A 20,874-nucleotide genomic window follows, 5' to 3' on the forward strand; every position below is an offset into this window, starting at 1 on the left:
AGGGGGGACCTTCTTGCTCTCCACAACTCCCTAACAGGAGGGTGGAACCAGGTGGGGTCAGTCTCTGCTCCCAGGGAACAAGGGACAGGACAAGAGGAAGTAGCCTCAAATTGCACCAGGAGAGGTTTAGGTTGGATATCAGGGAAAACTTCCTTCCAGAAAGGCTTGTCCAGCCCTGGCACAGCTTCCCAGAGCAGTGCTGGAGTCACCAACCCTGCAGGGCTTTGAAAGCTGTGTGGATTTGGCTCTTGGGGACATGATTAGTGGTGGGTTTGGCATTGCTGGGTTGGTGGTTGGACTCGATGATCTTAGAGGGCTTTTCCAACCTAAATGATTCTATGTATAACACTGCTGTGGTTGTTTTCTACCAGCCACCTGATCAGGAAGTCGCTGAGGCTCTTTACAGAAAGCTGGAAATGGCCTCAGGGTCACAGGCACTCGATCTCATGGGGGACCTCAACCTTCCTGATATCTGCTGGGGGGACAGCACAGGAGGTCCCTGCAGGGTGAGGAGATCACTCTGTGACACGGGTGGTGGAGTTTACAAGGAGAGGTGCTGCTGGTCCTTGTACTAACCAGCACAGAGGGACTGGTTGGGGTGTGAAGGCTGGGGACAGCCTTGGCTGCAGTGACCATATACAGTGGAACTCAGGATCCTGCATGGAGGAAGCTGGGCCATAAGTAGGATTCCAGCCCTGGGCTTTATGAGAACTAATGGCCCCGTGACTGCACACAGATCTCTGATCCTTCCCCAGGCTCATTCCCCAAGCTCTGTGTGTTGGTCTGCAGGCAGTTCAGGGGGAATGGAGCAGGCAGGTTTCCCAGGAGGGCGGCAAGAGGGTGCCCCACAGCCATACACACCCCTGAGCTGCTTGGCCTTCTGTTCTCATCTTGGGAGGCCAGGAGGGAACATTTGTCACTGCTCTGGCTGTCCTGCATTATTCCCAGCTCAATGGGAAGGGGGAAGCAAGGCCCCTTTGGATCCTGAGCCCCCGAGTCCTTCCATTTAAAGCCCAGCTCTCCAAGTTGGCCATCCTGCTGCCAAAGGTTCCCTGGCCTCTTCTAGGCACGTGGATCCCATGCCTGCCTAACAGACTACAGTCATCAAAGAAGTGTCCTGTTGTCATAAAAGTCCAAACCCTCCTGACAGCACCAGCCACAAAGCCAGAAGCTGATTTGCTTTCTGCACCTATTTCTGGCTGTCCCCTTTCCTCTAATGGGCAGATGGAGGAAAAGATACCTTGGACACCGATATTGTTCACTTGCACCCTCAGGGCTTTGTAATCTCCCTTGAATCTGCCCAGCTTCTGGCTTGGGTGTCATTTGTGCCCCATGCAAAAGCAGCAGTGGAGAGCAGTCTGTGCTCTTGACAGGCTGTGGCACCCTCTCAGCAACCTCTCTGAGCTCAGCTGCCAGAAGGGGGGGTGTAGCGGGGAGGGGAAACTATATCAGGGAAAAAAACAGGTTCGAGGGATTCTGGAACGTGAAAAAACCAAACACCGTTGCTAGTTGGCAAAATAGCTATTTATTATGAAAGGTGGCAAACAGAGAAAAGGGGAAAAAACAGGCGCCTGAGGGAAAAGGATTAGGGCGGAGGAAAAAGTGCACAAAAGACCCTAGAAAGAAGGCTCGACACCCCATACTCACCCAGGTGTCACCTATAAGATAATCTTACCCATCCTAACCAATAATGAAGTCTCCCTACGGCAGCTGCCTGTTCCGAAGGGGGGGGCAGGCTCCCACTTCAAGGAGGCGTCCCCGCTAAAAGCAACTTGGTCCATCGTGAAGAGCCGGCAACAACCCAAAGAAAGCGTGTCTGCCTTTTTAAAGTTTATTGAGAGCACCTGCCCCGGGGAGGTGTGGCCAGTCCCGCCCCGTCAGGGGCTCCCAATCCCACCCCTCTGGTTATGGAAGTGCCCCCCTCCTGCGCATGCGTGAGCACCTTGGAGATCCCCTCACGCAGGCGCAGTGAGTTGAAGGGGGTCTTTCCCAGTTGAGGCCGGGGGAGAGCCTTCATCACCTCCTCATCGCTTTGTCCTCCAACTGCCCTTGACGAGCCACTGACCAATCACAATAGACCAGTTAAAACACTTTACACAGAAGCTCTCCCTCCAAGGCCAAGTTCACTGCCTTATCAGAGGACTTGGCAGGAAAAAACTATAAACTTTTGCAGGTGGCTAGGGCCAAACACAGACCAAAAAATAACATCCCAACTTCGTCCCAATACAGGGGGACACCTCTGGTGACTCCCTGCAGGGCTGGCAGATGAGTGCCTCAGTGGCCCTTAACGCAGTCCCCCACTAGGAGCACTCATCCTTTCTTTTAGGGGATCTGCTGTGTTCTGCTGCTGCACTTTCTCCTGGCAGACAGACCTTGCTCAGGGCTGTCTACAGCTGTTAAAGTGTTGAGTCCGGGTTTGGTTGTGATGCTGAAGGGTGGAGACTGAAGCAGAGTCCTGCTTTTGTGGGCCACCAGGTCTGAGGCGCCTCGTTCTCAGTGCTGACGGTCCCAGAAACCTGGTTCTAAAACCACCCACCTGCATCCACCTCAGCTCCTCTAATACTGCACAGCCTTTGAACTCTTCCCTGCTCCTGACAGAACACATCATCAACCTGTGCACACCTTTTCTCCAGGAGGAGGGGCTGGGCACTTGTTGCAATGGGATCTTGGGGTTTAGAGATGGAACAAGAACTCATAGTGTTTGCAGCAGAAGATCCCAGAGAAAATTCCTGTGCTTTCATTGAAAGAAACCAGCCAAACCAGGTGGGGAATCCATGAAGAAAGGACCTGAAGCAGCTGAGCAGGTGATGCTGGGTTGATGTAGAATCAGGGGTATTGTCTTAAAGGAGGTCATAAGGCAGTCACTCAGAACTTTGGGGGCTCCAGACGCAGATGACCACCAGAGATCCCCAATGAAACCCCTCAGAGACCTTAATAGGACATGTATGCATGCTAAGAAGTGTTGAGAAATGTCATGAATATGGAACAGGAATGTGGGGAACAAAACAGGAAGAATCAGGTCATGCTGACATATCAGCTGTAGTGAGGATCCCTCTGGGTGCACTTTGGGAACTGATTCCCAGGGCACCCAGCGTGCTGGAGTCACTTCAGTGCACCACAATAAAAGAATGCCTGGCTTCTAAAACTCAGGAATTTGGTCTTGGAGGTTTCTTTCAAGAGCTGAGTTTAGGCAACAAAGCCACCACCTGCACTGAAGTCTCCCTCCTTACCAGTTCTGTTGGGGGGAAGCCTTCCCTTGGGAAGGTCCAGGCCTGCTGGATCTCCATGGAATGGAGGATCTGGTGTGAAAGCATGTGTGGTGTTTTAGGAATGGTGCTCCCCAATCAAGTGCTCCCACCCAGACCCTCCCAAAGCAGATGCTGCTCACTCCCCCTGCCCCCACCTCTGGTTGAAAGCACAAAAGGCAAAGATCATGGGTGGAGAGAAGAACAATTCACTGGAAACAGCAATGATACCATAAAACCAACAGTAACAGCAACAATAGGAATAGGAAAAGTGTACAAAGAGAGGGTGGTTTACATCCCAAATGCTCCCTGAGCCTGAGACAAGGAAACAATGGTTCCACCCTCCACGTGTAAGGAACACCCTCAGAAGCAGGAGAGAAAGTCCCTTTTCCCCACACCTGGAAATGATGTGGGGTGATCTCATAACACAATGGATTGGTCATGGCCTCTCCCACTGATCTGCACTGGGACCAGAACAGCATGTCTGGCCTCAGAGAAAGATCTTGGAGAGATGCAGCATGGAAGAGAGGTGCAGAGAGGTAACGAGATCTCCAGCCTTGGAGACCCTTCTCTTACTGCCTCCTCTTCATCAGGGACATATTTTCAGACGTGTCTCAGAACCCAGACAGAACCAAGGGTAGACTTTTTTCCCCCCAAATGATACCCGTGGAAACATGAATATGGGAATCCCCTCATCAACATTGAAAAATGCCACCTGTCCCATTTCATAATCCAGAGAGACCCGGATCCGCCTGGGAGCCTTGATTTCAGGAAATTCAGTGGGACTAGGGGAGGTGAAAGCTTTCAATACTGGCCGTTTCCCCACTGCCCAGATGCCTTTCTCTGGTTTAAACTCAAGATCACGCTTCCTTTCCGCATCATCTCTAAAAATCCCCACAATCCATTCTCCTGTATTCTCGACCTCCACCTCCCAGTAGTGTCTCCCCGAGGTGAAGCCCTCACAGCCCAGAACACAGCGCCACACTTTAAATCTCTTGTCATTGTAGTGGATGTCCTGTCGTGTGTCCCCTCGTGTCACACTTTTGCCATTGTCAGACAGGACAAGCTCACAGTGGGCTGTGTCTGGATCCAGAACCACGTTCGCTGCAGGAGAGATGGAATCAACACATCAGGGCAGAGCTCGGCCCAGGACACATCTTTGCTGGGGCTGCCGAAGGAAGAAGCAGGGGGTGAGGGAGAGCTGGCAGAGTGGGGCATGGCAAGGTGCACAAGGTGACAACATCAGTGCAAGGAAGAGACACTGAAGCAGAGAGAACAGAGGGAGCAGAGAGGGAAAAGCTCCAGGATGAAGAATTGCACACAGCTCACCGAGGACAAGGATGCTACAGATTTGCTTGGAAGTGGGACATGCACCAAAGGAAAGGGAGGCACAGCAGAAGCAAGCCTGGTCCCAGCAGCATCACTTGCAGGAGGGGAACTGCCAGGAAGGGCCATTAAAGCAGGCAAGATGATTCAGCACCAGGAAACACCAGACTTAGTTACCTTCTTCTATAGGCACTGCCTGTCTTCTCCATGCTTTAAAAAAACACAAAACCACAGATCAGAGGCAATCAAACACACTGGGGCTGGGTTAGCTCAGGGGAATGATATGCCAGTGGAGGTGCACATTTTCTGAATTGTGGTTGTCTTTGTCAAAGTCATCTCACAGTGAGTTGCTTCAAAACTTCAGTGTCTGACTACATGGAAGGGCTCCACCCATTTCCTACAAATCCAATCACGCTGCCTGTCCTGACTCAGACATGCATTTATGGTCAGTTTGGACTTTGAGAACTGAAAGAATTTTCTTCTTAGCACAGAACAATTACAAGGAAGAGCCTAAAACCACACAGAGACCAATGGAAAATATTTCTGAAACAAGTTCTGTATTTGTTCTGTGCCCAAAACAAGGGCACACATGAAAAACAGAGGGGAGAAAAAATGCCCAACTGAGAAGACTCTCACAAACAGAAGACAGCGATACTCACCGAGTTCCTGGGCTTGTTGCTCTGAAAAGGAAGATAAAGCAGCACAAATGGGTTGTGGGCCATTGATTTGGACATCCCCTGTCTGCCCTCTCCTGGGACCCCCTGCACGGGCTGGAGGGCGGGTTTGTGCCAAGGCTGAGCAGTGCAAAGCCCTGTCCCACCCCCAGCCTGCAGCTCTGCTCCCCCACCCATGGGGCAGCTTGTCCTGCTCAACCTGGGGGCAGGAAATGATCTCTGGCAGGTCCCTCATCTCCAAGGGCACCAGGGCACTCCCACCCTGACACTTCTACTGCTGCCCCCACCTGGTCCCATCCCCACACACCATCTTCAGTCACCTTTCATTTTGGATTCCCAAATTCACTCTCTCCTTCCACCCATCACCAAGTGACCCACGGAGTGAACCACTTTTTGGTTCACTTCACACTTTAAAAGTGAGAGAAGAAAGCCCAAATGAACCCAACACCCCTTACAGGCTGCAAAAAATCCTTTTCCAGGACAGACTTGCTGGGGTAGGGAGGAGGCTGAAATTGCTCCCAAGGGAAAAGCTGCAGCCCAGGAGCTGCTCAGGACCTGTCTTCCCAAGACTTTGGGGGTCTCCCCCACCCTCCCTGAGCCCGCTGTGGGCAGAGATCAGCACCGTGCTGCTGGAGACCTGAGCACGGGCTCCAGCTCCAGGGCAGCGCTGAAGGGGCAGGTTTGCAGCAACAAGGGAGGAGCGTGGGGTGAAATGTCCCCTGCAGTGCTCCCTAAGGGCCCTGTGCCTGTGCTCTGCAGTGCTCACAACAGCTGAGGCCCCTGCACAATGAAATGTGCTCCCCCAAAGCTTCCTCCAGACTCGGCAAGAACCTCGAGAGCACTTTGAAAAGCCAAGTTATTGTTGCTACAACATCTAATCACACTTCCTTGGTTCTGCAATGATTTTCCTGAAAATTTCAACAGCATTTAATAAATTATTTTCACCTGGTATGTAGCCACTAGCCAAAGCATTTCCCTTCCTCATGTCCTCCAGAAATGTGACCAATGAATTCTTCCATTGGAAGAATTCTCCAGTTTCTGGACACTGGAAAGTAAAGCTTACCTATTTCTTTCTGCTGGTTTCCTGTGAAAAGAAAGAAATGCAAATAATTTAGAAACTCATCTCCTCCAAGGAGCACTGATGAACCCCCCGCAGGAACCTGGGGACGATGGAAAGTAAAGCTTACCTATTTCTTTCTGCAGCTTTGCTGTGAAGAAAAGTAAGAAATGAAAACAATTTAAAAATTCATCTCTTCCAATGAGCACTGATGGACCCCCAGTAAGAAACTGGGGACAATGGAAAGTAAAGCTTACCTATTTCTTTCTGCTGCTTTCCTGTGAAGAAAAGTAAGAAATGCAAATAATTTAGAAACTCATCCCCTCCAACGAGCACTGATGGACCCCCAGCAGGAGTTACAGCCCCCCCAGGGCAGAAGGGCCACGGGGCCTGGACGTGCTGCAGCGCCCGCACGACCCAGCGGCCCCATCTCCTGCCAGGAAGAAAGAGAGGATTTCAGTTCCCTTTATTCCTCTGCATCATCTCCCATCAGAGGGATCTTCCGAAGGAAAGGAGGCCCTGCCAGGCCCCCCAAACTGCCAGGGATTCTTTGCAGGTCAAGGCAAATTCTGGCTCCATTTCTGTGCTGGGGCAGAGGAGCAGCTGATGCTGCTTTAATGCCAACTTCCTTCCTTGCCTTCTTCTGGGAGAAGAAAGCTTTCTTTTCTTCTCTGACAGAAATTAAGGCCATTGGGTTTTAAGTTCCCTGGACCAAACACGTGCCTGAGACACCAGGACAAGACTCTAGTTCCATCCTGGTGTTTCTCAACCCCCTCATCCCTCAGGACTAGAGGTGGCTGAGTAGGATGGCTGCCCAGCCCATTCCCCAGCCCCCAAACCCAGGATGGTACCTTTAATTTTAAATAGATAAATTGTGATAATAAGGAGAGTGACCACAGCAGCCAGGACCACGCCCAGGGCAATCATCCAAGGATGGGCATCTTGGAAAAAGGCATCTGAAAAATAAAATCCCCAAAGGGGAGGTTACTGTGCAAGTAGCAGTTGAAAGGAGATTATTTCTATTTCATACAAGGTCATTCCATCTGAATCCCATTGAAGGTGAAAACTAGACTGTACTCCACAAAAGGGCAAAAAATGACATTAAAAAAAATCCATTTTGGCAATTTCGCACTTGTCTGAGGTTGATGACATTTTGTCTGCATTGTGGAGGATTTTTGAAGGGAAGATGGATTTGTAACCAAGTGATTTCTGATTAAATCATGCTTTCTTCTCCTTTGCGAAAAAACAAATATTATATATCCTTAGGCAACATAGAATCACAAGTAGGGTGACATGTGCATCAAGAGCAAAACTCCAGTGCAGAACAGCATCAGCAGGAGAAAGGTAATGGTTCCCTAGGAAATAAAGTCTCCAGGACTTATTAATTTCTAAACTCCAAGAGGAGCAGGGTGGAGTTGGAAAGGACGTGCTGCTGCAGTGCCCTTTGGTAAATGGTTAATGCAGTTCATCATTTTATCTCTGCTCTGATATATTCCCAGCCCCAAACCAATCACCCAGTGAAAATGGATTTAGCTCCAGTGTTAGGAATGTGCTACTTTCAGCCAGGTGTCTGTATAAACTCTGCCACAGGGAGGGTTGTACCTTTGCCCCCCTGAGCGGCTCCTGCAGACGAACCCGGTGGGTTTTGGCAGCACTCCTGCACCAACGCTGCCGAAAGCCGCGGCCGTTTGCACGGGTGGGATGGAAATGGCCTTGACACGCTGAGCACGTGTCCTGCCAGGGGCCTGGGGGTGCTGTGCCCAGCACAGCTCCGTGGGGCCCGTCGGCAGGGCCGTGCCCCATCCTCCACTCACCTGAGACTTGAAGGGCTGATCCCTGCCCCGGTGTGTGCGGGAGGTGCTGCACCGAGCAGGAGAGTTCCTGGTTCCCAGCCCTGGTGAGGATGATGCTGCTCTCAGCTGCAAAGAGCCCATTCTTGTCCTGGGTAGCGTTTTCCGAGAGGGACGGGAGATGGCGCCCGTGGGGATCGTGCCACAGCACCCGGGGCCGTGGGTACCAGCCGGCAGAGCGACAGGCCACCCGGATCCCCCCGTGCTCGTAGCGCTCCAGCGCGATGAGCGGGGCAGAGCCGCTGGCTGCGGGCAAAGAGAGAGACCCCGGCTGACCCTGCGGGGTCCTGCATATCAGGGGATAACCTGCTTGGGCTGTTTCTCTCCCTGACGTGGATAAACTGACAGAGACAAATCCCAGATTGTTTTTCAGACAAATGTCACCGGGAGTCAGGACATTTCTTGCAGTCTCTTTCATGGAACAGAGAGATTTGGTCTGGAGGCCACTACTGCAGCAAAATAATCCACTGGCCTGGATATTAAAACATAAGAGCACCTCAATGTTCTTCCCTTATTTCCCAATGCCAGATTCTTTTTTTTATACCTGCTTATATGAAGAAAACCATATCAAAACCACTTCTGAAAGAGAAAGTATTTCATGAGCTCCTTATGGCTGCTCGGTGGGCAATTTTACATCTCTGAGATATTTTTGATATTTTACACGAAGAGATTTAATGAAAACCTATTTCCAAAGCAACCACCTGAGACTGTTTCTGGGCAGAAGGACAGGGAAGAAGAGCCCTGGCTAAGAGCAAGTAAATTAGAGGTACTGGGGACACAAACTACAGACCTGTCACCTGGAGCTCCACCAGAGCGTCGTCATAATCTGAGCCTCGTTGAACAAAGCAGGTGTAATTCCCTGTGTCAGATGGTTGGACATGGAAGATCCTCAAGTCCGCGCTGCCCTTGGCAAGGCCGTCCTTCCCCAGCTCAGTGCGCCCTTGGTACTGAACCATCTGCTCCCCGTACTGGTCCTGGCCCCACTTGTAGCGATGCACAAAGGGCAAGAACTGCTCCCGAAACCAGGTCACCTCCGTGTCCTGTGCATTCTGCCCCGGGGAGAAGCTGCAGGGCAGCACCACGTCCTCGCCCTTGGCCACGGTGATGGGGCCGGGGGGTGCAGTGACGGTGAGTGGAGCTGGGAGAGCCCCCCGTAGGAAGAAGAGAGAAGTGTGAGTTTGCTGAGGCAGCTGAGCTGGGACACAGCAGCGGCTGCTGCGCGTGGTTGGGGTGCTGCCGGGCCGGGCCATGGCGCTGGCAGCGTCCCTGTGCCGGGGCAGACGAGGGGCTGAGGGCAGCTGGCACAGGGACCCTGCCCTGCAGCACGGGCAGTGGGCTGGGTTCAGGCCACTCCCCACACCTCTGCTTCCCTGTCCTGCACTGCCAGGACAGTTCTTCAAACCCCTTGTTCTCAAGGGGACAAGTGCTGCCCATGTGGCTCAGGGCAGGCAGAAAGGCGGACAGGGAATGATGGAAGTGGCTGGAAGGTTTCTGGGTGGTTGGCTGGAGCAAGTGACAACTTAGGTACAAATAAATCTCAAATATCCTTCACTGTTCTCACCTCTTAGATTGCAAAAATCTATTATAAAAGTAAAAATGTATCAGGTGCTCCTGGCATCTGTAGAAAATTAAAAGATATAGGCTTAGAATAATCTGTTCACTCAGCGCACAGACAAAGTGGATCAGGTTGAAGGCAAACAAAAGCAAATGACCTTTTTTTGACAAGATTTTTTCCAGTCAGCTGCCAGGGCTGACTTTAAGAAGCTGCTTCAGGTCAGCAACCAAAGAGAACCCAGAGTAATTTGTGAAAGTTCATTGTTGCTGTTGTTGTTTTTTATTGAGCTGGTTCTGCAAAGGGTCCAGCACAGGCTGGACACAGCCCAGTAAAGCAATGACACACTGTGAATGTGCAGGAGACAGGGAAAGCAGAGAGGGAAATGGCAGCAAACTCTAATCAACTCATTGGCATCGTCTAATCCTCACCCCAATTCAGTGGGATCATGCCCATGCCTGTGTTCCCATGGCCAGAGGGATAAACCAGGATGCAGAGGATAAACCAGGATGCAGAGGAATGCTGGCACTCTCAGAAGTGGAGAAGGTGTCCGGAAAGGGCCTGACCCTGCTCTCTGCTCTGCTGTTCCCAGCCAGCTGCTGCACTGGCAGCCACCAAGATATTCCACCTGGAAGCCATGGCACAGCATCCAGCAAGACCAGGGGGATTCTTACCTGAGTGCCCCTGAGGAACTTGGAAAACTAAAGTGGAAATGACAAAAGCCAACAGAGAGCAGTGGATGGGGGAACCGCAGAGCATCCTCCTCCCTGGAGCACAACCTGGAGATGGGGAAGGAGAGGCAAAGGGCAAAAGGGAAGACAAACAAGGGAATTTAAAACAAACCAACCAACCAAGCAGGATGAATTCACTTTGAAAGGGGTTTCATTGCTTTATATGCAAAGTACTTGACTGGGATCAAAAGTGGTGGGAATTTCCCATGGGAAAGCAAAGGACAAGCTGCACCATCTCCTCCAATTGCAGCAGAAAGGGGCAGTTGTTTTCCTATGGAGCCCTGGCTTTTCTGATCCAGCCTTAAGAAAGAGACACACAGGGGCAGGGGGAGAAGGACAAACCCTGAGCGAGTCAGGACTCATTGCCTGCACCTCCCTGAGAGTGGGAGAAGGCTTTGGAGCAAGGGAAGCCAAAGAGTCCAAACACTCATCCAAGGCCCAGCCAAGACAGGACCTGGCTCTGCTCTGCTCTCCCACCCACCCCCCATATTGCCCCTGACTTGGTTCCACTTTGCTAACGGGACATGGAAAGCAGAGCTGGTTCTGGCAGATGGCAGAGGGCAATTTCTATCCCATCTTTCCCAAAAGATGTCACGTACCTGGAGACCCTGAACTCCGTCCTGGGCTCTGGCTGGAGCAGGAGCTGCTCGGCTGTCACCTTGGAGGTGTCCTCTGATCCCAGGTGAGCTGTCCGGAAACTAAAGAAAATTGTCCCTTTGCCCCAGCCTGACACCCATTTCCTCCTGTGCTGCTTCTGTCAGAAGTGAAAGTTGTTGAGTAATTTGTGGAGTTTTTAACCTGGACCTGGCCTTCTGGCAGCATGCCCAGGCACACCCCTACTCCAGGGCTGCTCCTTGGACTGGGGAGGGGACAGATGTGGCAACACTTTGCACATCCCTGGGATGAGGCCAGAGGCCCTGTGGAGTGGAAGGAGTCGGGGAGGACAAGGCAGGGGAGAGGCCAAAAGGGTGGAAAAGGGACTGGTCACCAGCACAACGGAGCCTGTCCCTGAGCTTGGTTGGCCAGTGAGTTGGAGAGCCCAGGGGCAGGCAGGGGGATGAGTCAGGCCGAGGGTCCCTGCTGGTGTCAGGGGTGCCAGAAGTGTGGGGTGCCTGAGGGCTGCGTGTGTGAGGGCTGCGGGTTTGCAGAGAGCATCAAGCTGGCTGTGGGGGGTCAGAGGGCCCGGGAGTGGGACAGGGGCACCCCTTGGACAGATGGGAGATCCACCCCTGGCAGAGTGATCACATCAGACTCCCCAAACCCACCAAGGTAAGTGCTGTGTGCTGACAGTGGTGGGAACAGTCCCTGGATGGCTGGAGACACATCCTGTGCCTCACGGCCCTGCCTGGAACACCATCCTGGGCCTGGAAAAGCAAGTCCTGGGACGACGTGGTTCCCCCAGCAAGAATTGAATGGGACAATGGGGCTTCTTTCAAAAATAGCCTCACAGACACCTGGGCAGAGAGCTCAGGACGTGGTGGGTGGATCATATTCCCTGTCGTGCACCAGCCTCTGCGAAAGTGCAATGGTACAATGGACTGTTAAAAACCACATGGAAAGTGCTGGGTGGTGAGGCCTTCAAACACTGGGATTCACATTTAGAGAAGGCCACCTAGTTAGTTCACACTCCAGCCTCCACCAACCAAGCTGGCCCTGCCCAGTCAGAACCCCCACATAGCACAGAAGGCCATAAAGTCCCTGTGGTGCACATGAGAAATGGTTGGAGGCGACCCTTTGGATCAGTCCTGCCTCAAGCAAAGGCAAAGCCATCCGTGGGATTGGTTTTGCTCAGGGATTTGGTGAGTGATGCAGAGGGATGGGGAAAGACAATTTGTACCTCCAGGGGATTTGATTTTTTGGTAAGAACAGCCTGTACTGTTGAATTGCATATGGAATACTGGTTGCTGAATGCCACTGCCACTGTATCCTGTAAGTGCCATGGAGAATGAGTATGGAGTGGTCCAGTTACACCAGTGATGGACTAAATGAACTCAGCCAACAGCTTGGGGGATGGTCTGTGACTACTGAAATAATAACTTTGCTTGTTTAGACTTATATGTATACGGTTAAAAGGCTTCTAAAACTCACAAATTTGGGCTTGGCGGTTTCTTTCAAGAGCTGAGTTTAGGCAACAAGGCCACCACCTGCACTGAAGTCACCCTCCTTACCAGTTCTGTTGGGGGGAAGCCTTCCCTTGGGAAGGTCCAGGCCTGCTGGATCTCCATGGAATGGAGGATCTGCTGTGAAAGCATGTGTGGTGTTTTAGGAATGGTGCTCCCCAATCATGTGCTCCCACCCAGACGCTCCCAAAGCAGATGCTGCTCACTCCCCCTGCCCCCACCTCTGGTTGAAAGCACAGAAGGCAAAGATTATGGGTGGAGAGAAGAACAATTCACTGGAAACAGCAATGAGATCATAAAACCAACAGAAACAGCAACAACAGGAATAAGAAAAGTGTACAGAGAGAGGGTGATTTACATGCCAAATGCTCATTGAGCCTGTGAGCGAGTTTGACCTCGCTTCCCACCAAAATCTCCAATGCTCAGCGAAAGTCCTTCCCCTCCCTCCCCTTTTCGGCAAAGAAAGGAAAGGGAAAAAAATTACAGAAACTGAGAGAAACCAAAACTAACTGTAGTATACCAAAATATTTGTTTATTATATTTATACATATATACAGTTATATACAGTAAGGATATTATGTACAATTCCCAAGAAAGGGGAGAGGCGAAGGGAAAATGGGAAAAAGGGGCAAAAAGGGACAAAAACAAAACAGGTATGCACAATCTAGAAATCTGGTAACTAACAAAATAAAGAACTATTCAAATCTCACCAATTCCCTTGAGAAAAGCAGGATGGCTGGACGCGGCCCAGCACTGTCCCCTCACGCGTGGCAGATAACAGCAGTCACTGTAGGCCTCAGCTCCAGATGAGCAAGACCGAGACAGGGACCTACCATTATCAAACCTCGCTGGAAGAGAAGAGAGCAAACTCTCTTATCTATGCCTTTTTATATGTTGGGTTACGGAAAGGAATGATATGGAATACTTCCTTAGATTTCTGACCCCGTTGCTAAGGAAGGCCTAAAATATCCGAGAAACCAACCCACTACAGCCTGAGACAAGGAAACAATGGTTCCACCCTCCATGTGTAAGGAACACCCTCAGAAGCAGGAGAGCAAGTCCCTTTTCCCCACACCTGGAAATGATGAGACGTGATCTCATCACACAAGGTCTTGGCCATGGCCTCTCCCACTGATCTGCACTGGGACCAGAACAGCATGTCTGGCCTCAGAGAAAGATCTTGGAGAGACGCAGCATGGAACAGAGGTGCAGAGAGGTAACGAGATCTCCACCCTTGGAGACCCTTCTCTTACTGCCTCCTCTTCATCAGGGCCATATTTTCAGACATGTCCCAGGACCCACCCAGAACCAAGGGTAGATGTCTTTCCCCTCAAATGATGCCAGTGGAAACGCGAAGATGGGAATCCCCTCATCAACACTGAAAAATACCACCTGTCCCATTTCATAATCCACAGAGACCCGAATCCGCCTGGGAGCCTTGATTTCAGGAAATTCAGTGGGACTAGGGGAGGTGAAAGCTTTCAATACTGCCCGTTTCCCCACTGCCCAGATGCCTTTCTCTGGTTTAAGCTCAATCTCACCCTCCCTTTTCACATCTTCTTTAAATATCCCCACAATCCATTCTCCTGCATTCTCCACCTCCACCTCCCAGTAGTGCCTCCCCGAGGTGAAGCCCTCACAGCCCAGAACACAGCGCCACGGGTAAAATCTCTTGTCACTGTAGTGGATGTCCTGTCGTGTGTCAACTCGTGTCACACTTTTGCCATTGTCAGACAGGACAAGCTCACAGTGGGCTGTGTCTGGATCCAGAACCACGTTCCCTGCAGGAGAGATGGAATCAACACATCAGGGCAGAGCTCAGCCCAGGACACATCTTTGCTGGGGCTGCCTAAGGAAGAAGCAGGGGGTGAGGGAGAGCTGGCAGAGTGGGGCATGGCAAGGTGCACAAGGTGACAACATCAGTGCAGGGAAGAGACACTGAAGCAGAGAGAAGAGAGGGAGCAGAGTGGGAAGAGGATCATCAGCAGAGCTCCAGAATGAAGAATTGCACACAGCTCACCGAGGACAAGGATGCTCCAGATTTGCCTGAAAGTGGGACATGCACCAAAGGAAAGGCAGGCTCAGCAGAAGCAAGCCTGGTCCCAGCAGCATCACTTGCAGGAGGGGAACTGCCAGGAAGGGACATTAAAGCAGGCAAGATGATTCAGCACCAGGAAAGACCAGACTTAGTTACCTGCTGCTATAGGCACTGCCTGTCTTCTCCATGCTTTAAAAAAAACACAAAAACCACAGGTCAGAGGCAATCAAACACACTGGGGCTGGGTTAGCTCAGGAGAATGATATGCCAGTGGAGGTGCACATTTTCTGAATTGTTGTTATTTTTGTGAAAGTCATCTCACAGTGAGTTGCTTCAAAACTTCAGTGTCTGACTACATGGAAGGGCTCCACCCATTTCCTACAAATCCAATCAGGCTGCCTGTCCTGACCAACTGAGAAGACTTCTATGAAGAGAAGACAATGATAGTCACCGAGCTCCTGGGCTCAACCTGGGGGCAGGAAATGATCTCTGGCAGGTCCCTCACCTCCAAGGGCACCAGGGCACTCCCACCCTGCCACTTCTACTGCTGCCCCCACCCGGTCCCATCCCCACACACCATCCTCATTCACCTTTCATTTTTCATTCTCAAATTCACTCTCTCTTTCCCCCGGGCCTCAAACATTTTTGGTTCACTTCACACTTTAAAATTGAAAAAACCCCAAAGAATCCCCCCACCCTACACAGACTCTGTAAATCGTTCTTTGTAAGGAAGAGTAGGACACTCACCGATTTCTGCATCCCGCTCCCCTGAACAACAAACACAAACACACACAAGTTATTATGTGGCACAGTCCCTTCCCTGGGACACCCCTACCCCCCATCTGCAGGACCACACAGGTCAGGAAAGAATGAGATGGAAGGGGGAGATGCTCTGGTTTTACTCCGATTGCAGGGACAGCTGACCTGTATTTAGTTTCCCTATCATTTTTTCCCCCTTCAGTGGCATCATTTTAGCATGAGATTATGTTTCATAGCCAAAGGACTATTTACTGGCAATTCTGAAAGCAACAAACAAACAAGGAAACAAAAATACATGACCTCTTCAAGCAAGTTTGGTTTTTTGAGAATTCTTAGGAATCAAGGAATCTACATTTTTAGGAGCAATTTCCCAACAGCTCAGGTTTCTGTAATTTGCCCCTAAAGAACAAGAACTGTTCAGAACTATTTCACTCCTTAAATTAAAAGGAGTGTCCAAAAAGCATCGACAGCCACTCAGGGGAAAAATCCTGAGGATTGTTCAGGGTGAATTTTCACCTGATGATGGGGTCAGGGGAGGAGGAAGGAAAATATCTGCCCAGAAAGAACATTTGGACAGACTGAGAGAAGGAATGAAAAGGTCTGGAAGTTTTCACAGAAGATTTCACCCAGGAGAAGGGCAGTGAGACTTACGCAGTGCTGCCTCTTGCCTCCCTGGAAAACAAAAGCAGATCAGAGCATCACCACCAAAGTTGGTGCCATTTCCCTGATCCACTTCTTGGGTTAGGGAGGAGACTGAAATTGCTCCCAAGGGAAAAGCTGCAGCCCAGGAGCTCCTCAGGACCTGTCTTCCCAAGACTTTGGGGGTGGCGCCCACCCTCCCTGAGCCCGCTGTGGGCAGAGATCAGCACCGTGCTGCTGGAGACCTGAGCACGGGCTCCAGCTCCAGGGCATGCATTTATGGTCAGTTTGGACTTTGAGAACTGAAAGAATTTTCTTCTTAGTACAGAACAGTTACAGGAAAGAGCCTAAAACCACACAGAGACCAATGAAAAATAACATTTCTGAAACAAGTTCTGTATTTGTTCTGTGCCCAAAACGAGAGCACACATGAAAAACACAGGGGAGAAAAAATGCCCAAATGAGAAGACTCCCACAAAGACAAGAGAATTATACTCACTGAGTTCCTGGGTTTGCTCCTCTGAAAAGGAAGAGAAAGCAGCACAAATGGGTTGTGGGCCATTGATTTGGACATCCCCTGTCTGCCCTCTCCTGGGACCCCCTGCACGGGCTGGAGGGCGGGTTTGTGCCAAGGCTGAGCAGTGCAAAGCCCTGTCCCACCCCCAGCCTGCAGCTCTGCTCCCCCACCCATGGGGCAGCTTGTCCTGCTCAACCTGGGGGCAGGAAATGATCTCTGGCAGGTCCCTCATCTCCAAGGGCACCAGGGCACTCCCACCCTGCCACTTCTACTGCTGCCCCCACCCGGTCCCATCCCCACACACCATCTTCAGTCACCTTTCATTTTTCATTCTCAAATTCACTCTCTCCTTCCCCCAGGCCTCAAACACTTTTTGGTTCACTTCATGCTTTAAGACTGAAAAAAATCAAAGCAAGCCCCCACCCTACACAGACTGTAAATAGTTCTTTGTAAGGAAGAGTAGGACACTCACCGATTTCTGCATCCCGCTCCCCTGAACAACAAACACACACGAGTTATTATGTGGCACAGTCCCTTCCCTGGGACCCCCACCCCATCTGCAGGACCACACAGGTCAGGAAAGAATGAGATGGAAGGGGGAGATGCTCTGGTTTTGCTCTGATTGCAGGGACAGCTGACCTGTATTTAGTTTCCCTATCATTTTTTCCCCCTTTAGTGGCACCATTTTAGCAGAAGGTTCTGTTTCATAGCCAAAGGACTATTTATTGGCAATTCTACAAGCAACAAACAAACAAGTAAACAAAAACACATGACCTCTTCAAGCAAATTTGGGTTTTGAAGTATTCTTAGGAATCAAGGAATCTACATTTTTAGGAGCAATTTCCCAACTTAATTTAAAAGGAGTGTCACGAAGCATCAACAGCCACTCAGAGGAAAAATTCTAAGGGTTGTTCAGGGTGAATTCTTACCTGATGATGGGGTCAGGAGAGGAGGAATGAAAATATCTGCCCAGAAACAACCTTGGAGGTCTCCCCCACCCTCCCTGAGCCCGCTGTGGGCAGAGATCAGCACCGTGCTGCTGGAGACCTGAGCACGGGCTCCAGCTCCAGGGCAGCGCTGAAGGGGCAGGTTTGCAGCAACAAGGGAGGAGCGTGGGGTGAAATGTCCCCTGCAGTGCTCCCTAAGGACCCTGTGCCTGTGCTCTGCAGTGCTCACAACAGCTGAGGCCCCTGCACAATGAAATGTGCTCCCCCAAAGCTTCCTCCAGACTTGGCAAGAACCTTGAGAGCACTTTGAAAAGCCAAGTTATTGTTGCTACAGCATCTATTCCCACTTGCTTTGGTTCTGCAATGATTTTCCTGAAAATTACAACAGCATTTAATCAATTAATTTCACCTGGTATGTAGCTACTGGCCAAAGCATTTCCCTTCCTCATGTCCTCCAGAAATGTGACCCATGAATTCTTCCATTGGAAGAATTCTCCAGTTTCTGGACAATGGAAAGTAAAGCTTACCTATTTCTTTCTGCAGCTTTCCTGTGAAGAAAAGTAAGAAATGCAAATAATTTAGAAACTCATCCCCTCCAACGAGCACTGATGGACCCCCAGCAGGACTTACACCCCCCCCCAGGGCAAAAGGGCCACGGGGCCTGGACGTGCTGCAGCGCCCGCACGACCCAGCGGCCCCATCTCCTGCCAGGAAGAAAGAGAGGATTTCAGTTCCCTTTATTCCTCTGCATCATCTCCCATCAGAGGGATCTTCCAAAGGAAAGGAGGCCCTGCCAGGCCCCCCAAACTGCCAGGGATTCTTTGCAGGTCAGGGCCAATTCTTGCTCCATATCTGTGCTGGGGCAGAGGAGCAGCTGATGCTGCTTTAATGCCAACTTCCTTCCTTGCCTTCTTCTGGGAGAACAAAGCTTCCTTTTCTTCTCTGACAGAAGTTAAGGCCGTGGGTTTTTAAGTTCTCTGGCACCAAACACGTGCCTGAGACACCAGGACAAGACTCTGGTTCCATCCTGGTGTTTCTCCATCCCCTCATCCCTCAGGACTAGAGGTGGCTGAGTAGGATGGCTGCCCAGCCCATTCCCCAGCCCCCAAACCCAGGATGGTACCTTTAATTTTAAATAGATAAACAGTGATAATAAGGAGAGTAACCACAGCAACCAGGACCACGCCCAGGGCAATCATCCAAGGATGGTCATCTTGGAAGAAGTGATCTGAAAAATAAAATCCCCAAAGGGGAGGTTACTGTGCAAGTAGCAACTGAAAGGAGATTATTTCTGTTTCATAAAAGGTCATTCCTTCTGAATCCCATTGAGGGTGAAAACTAGACTGTGCTCCACAAATGGAAAAAAAATGACATTAAAAAAAATCCATTTTGGCAATTTCTCACCTGTCTGAGGTTGGTGACATTTTGTCTGCATTGTGGAGGATTTTTAAAGGGAAGGTGGATTTCTAACCAAGTTATTTTTGATTAAATCATGCTTTCTTCTCCTTTGGGAAAACCCCAAATATTATATTTCATTAGGCAACATGGGATCACAAATAGGGTGACATGTGCATCAACAGCAACACTCCAGTGCAGAGCAGCAGCACCAGGAGAAAGGTAACGCATCCCCAGGGAGATAAAGTTTCCAGGACTTGTTCATTCCCAAACAACAAGAAGAACAAGAGTTCAAAAACAAGTGCTGCTGTGGTGGAGCAATATCAAGAACACTTTTGAAGGAGGAAGCATCTTACGAGCTCCTCATGGCTGCTCGGTGGGCAGTTTTACCTCTAGGAAACATTCTTGGTATTTTCAACAATGGGACTTAATGGGACTGTTTCCAAAGCAACCACCTGAGACTGTTTCTGGGCAGAAGGACAGGGAACAAGAGCACTGGCTATGAGCAAGTAAATTAGAGGTACTGGGGACACAAACTACAGACCTGTCACCTGGAGCTCCACCAGAGCATCATCATAATCTGAGCCTCGTTGAACAAAGCAGGTGTAATTCCCTGTGTCAGAGAGCTGGACACGGAAGATCCTCAAGTCCGCGCTGCCCTTGGCAAGGCCGTCCTTCCCCAGCTCAGTGCGCCCTTGGTACTGAACCATCTGCTCCCCGTACTGGTCCTGGCCCCACTTGTAGCGATGCACAAAGGGCAAGAACTGCTCCCGAAACCAGGTCACCTCCGTGTCCTGTGCATTCTGCCCCGGGGAGAAACTGCAGGGCAGCACCACGTCCTCGCCCTTGGCCACGGTGATGGGGCCGGGGGGTGCAGTGACGGTGAGTGGAGCTGGGAGAGCCCCCCGTAGGAAGAAGAGAGAAGTGTGAGTTTGCTGAGGCAGCTGAGCTGGGACACAGCAGCGGCTGCTGCGCGTGGTTGGGGTGCTGCCGGGCCGGGCCATGGCGCTGGCAGCGTCCCTGTGCCGGGGCAGACGAGGGGCTGAGGGCAGTTGGCACAGGGACCCTGCCCTGCACCACCGCCTGGACACCAAACAGCAAAGGAAAGGGCCTGACCCTGCTCTCTGCTCTGCTGTTCCCAGCCAGCTGCTGCACTGGCAGCCACCAAGATATTCCACCTGGAAGCCATGGCACAGCATCCAGCAAGAACAGGGGGATTCTTACCTGAGTGCCCCTGAGGAACTTGGAAAACTAAAGTGGAAATGACAAAAGCCGGCAGAGAGCAGTGGATGGGGGAACCGCAGAGCATCCTCCTCCCTGGAGCACAACCTGGAGATGGGGAAGGACAGGCAAAGGGTAAAAGGGAAGACAAACAAGGGAATTTAAAACAATCAAACCAACCAACCAAGCAACCAGGATGAATTCACTTTGAAAGGGGTTCATTGCTGATTTCAGCCCTTTCGGAAATATCGAGGGAAGAAACTTGGATGCCCAAGGTTGAAATCAATTTTCCATCATCAGACTGACTTTGGTTAGTGCTTTATAGGCAAAGGACCTGACTGGGATCAAAAGTGGTGGCAATTTCCCATGGGAAAGCAAAGGACAAGCTGCACCATCTCCTCCAATTGCAGCAGAAAGGGGCAGTGGTTTTCCTATGGAGCCCTGGCTTTTCTGATCCAGCCTTAAGAAAGAGACACACAGGGGCAGGGGGAGAAGGACAAACCCTGAGCGAGTCAGGACTCATTGCCTGCACCTCCCTGAGAGTGGGAGAAGGCTTTGGAGCAAGGGAAGCCAAAGAGTCCAAACACTCATCCAAGGCCCAGCCAAGACACGACCTGGCTCTGCTCTGCTCTCCCACCCACCCCCCTTTTTGCCCCTGACTTGGTTCCACTTTGCTAACGGGACATGGGAAGCAGAGCTGGTTCTGGCAGATGGCAGAGGGCAATTTCCATCCCATCTTTCCCAAAAGATGCCACGTACCTGGAGACACTGAGCTCCGTCCTGGGCTCTGGCTGGAGCAGGAG

General features: G+C 51.0%; 2 protein-coding genes across 2 annotated transcripts; both read right to left on the reverse strand.

Moving 5' to 3' along the window:
• Positions 1 to 3,834: 3,834 nt before the first annotated feature.
• Positions 3,835 to 18,890, reverse strand: LOC116798973 (butyrophilin subfamily 1 member A1-like). Its single transcript, XM_032711686.1, has 7 exons — positions 18,860 to 18,890; positions 18,579 to 18,683; positions 17,983 to 18,003; positions 16,004 to 16,024; positions 15,341 to 15,361; positions 4,749 to 4,781; positions 3,835 to 4,349 (listed from the first exon to the last, which is right to left on the reverse strand). Exons 1-7 carry the CDS (start codon positions 18,888 to 18,890, stop codon positions 3,835 to 3,837), a joined length of 747 nt encoding a protein of 248 aa, XP_032567577.1.
• A 496-nt stretch (positions 18,891 to 19,386) lies between these two features.
• LOC116798974 (butyrophilin subfamily 1 member A1-like) lies at positions 19,387 to 20,180 on the reverse strand. The gene is made up of 2 exons (XM_032711687.1): positions 20,075 to 20,180; positions 19,387 to 19,742 (listed from the first exon to the last, which is right to left on the reverse strand). The coding sequence occupies exons 1-2, from the start codon at positions 20,157 to 20,159 to the stop codon at positions 19,387 to 19,389; spliced, it is 441 nt and encodes a 146-aa protein (XP_032567578.1). The 5' UTR covers positions 20,160 to 20,180.
• Between the last annotated feature and the right edge of the window lie 694 nt (positions 20,181 to 20,874).

The sequence above is a fragment of the Chiroxiphia lanceolata genome, chromosome 27 (genome assembly GCF_009829145.1).
Source record: "Chiroxiphia lanceolata isolate bChiLan1 chromosome 27, bChiLan1.pri, whole genome shotgun sequence".
NCBI classification, from domain to species: Eukaryota; Metazoa; Chordata; class Aves; order Passeriformes; family Pipridae; genus Chiroxiphia; species Chiroxiphia lanceolata.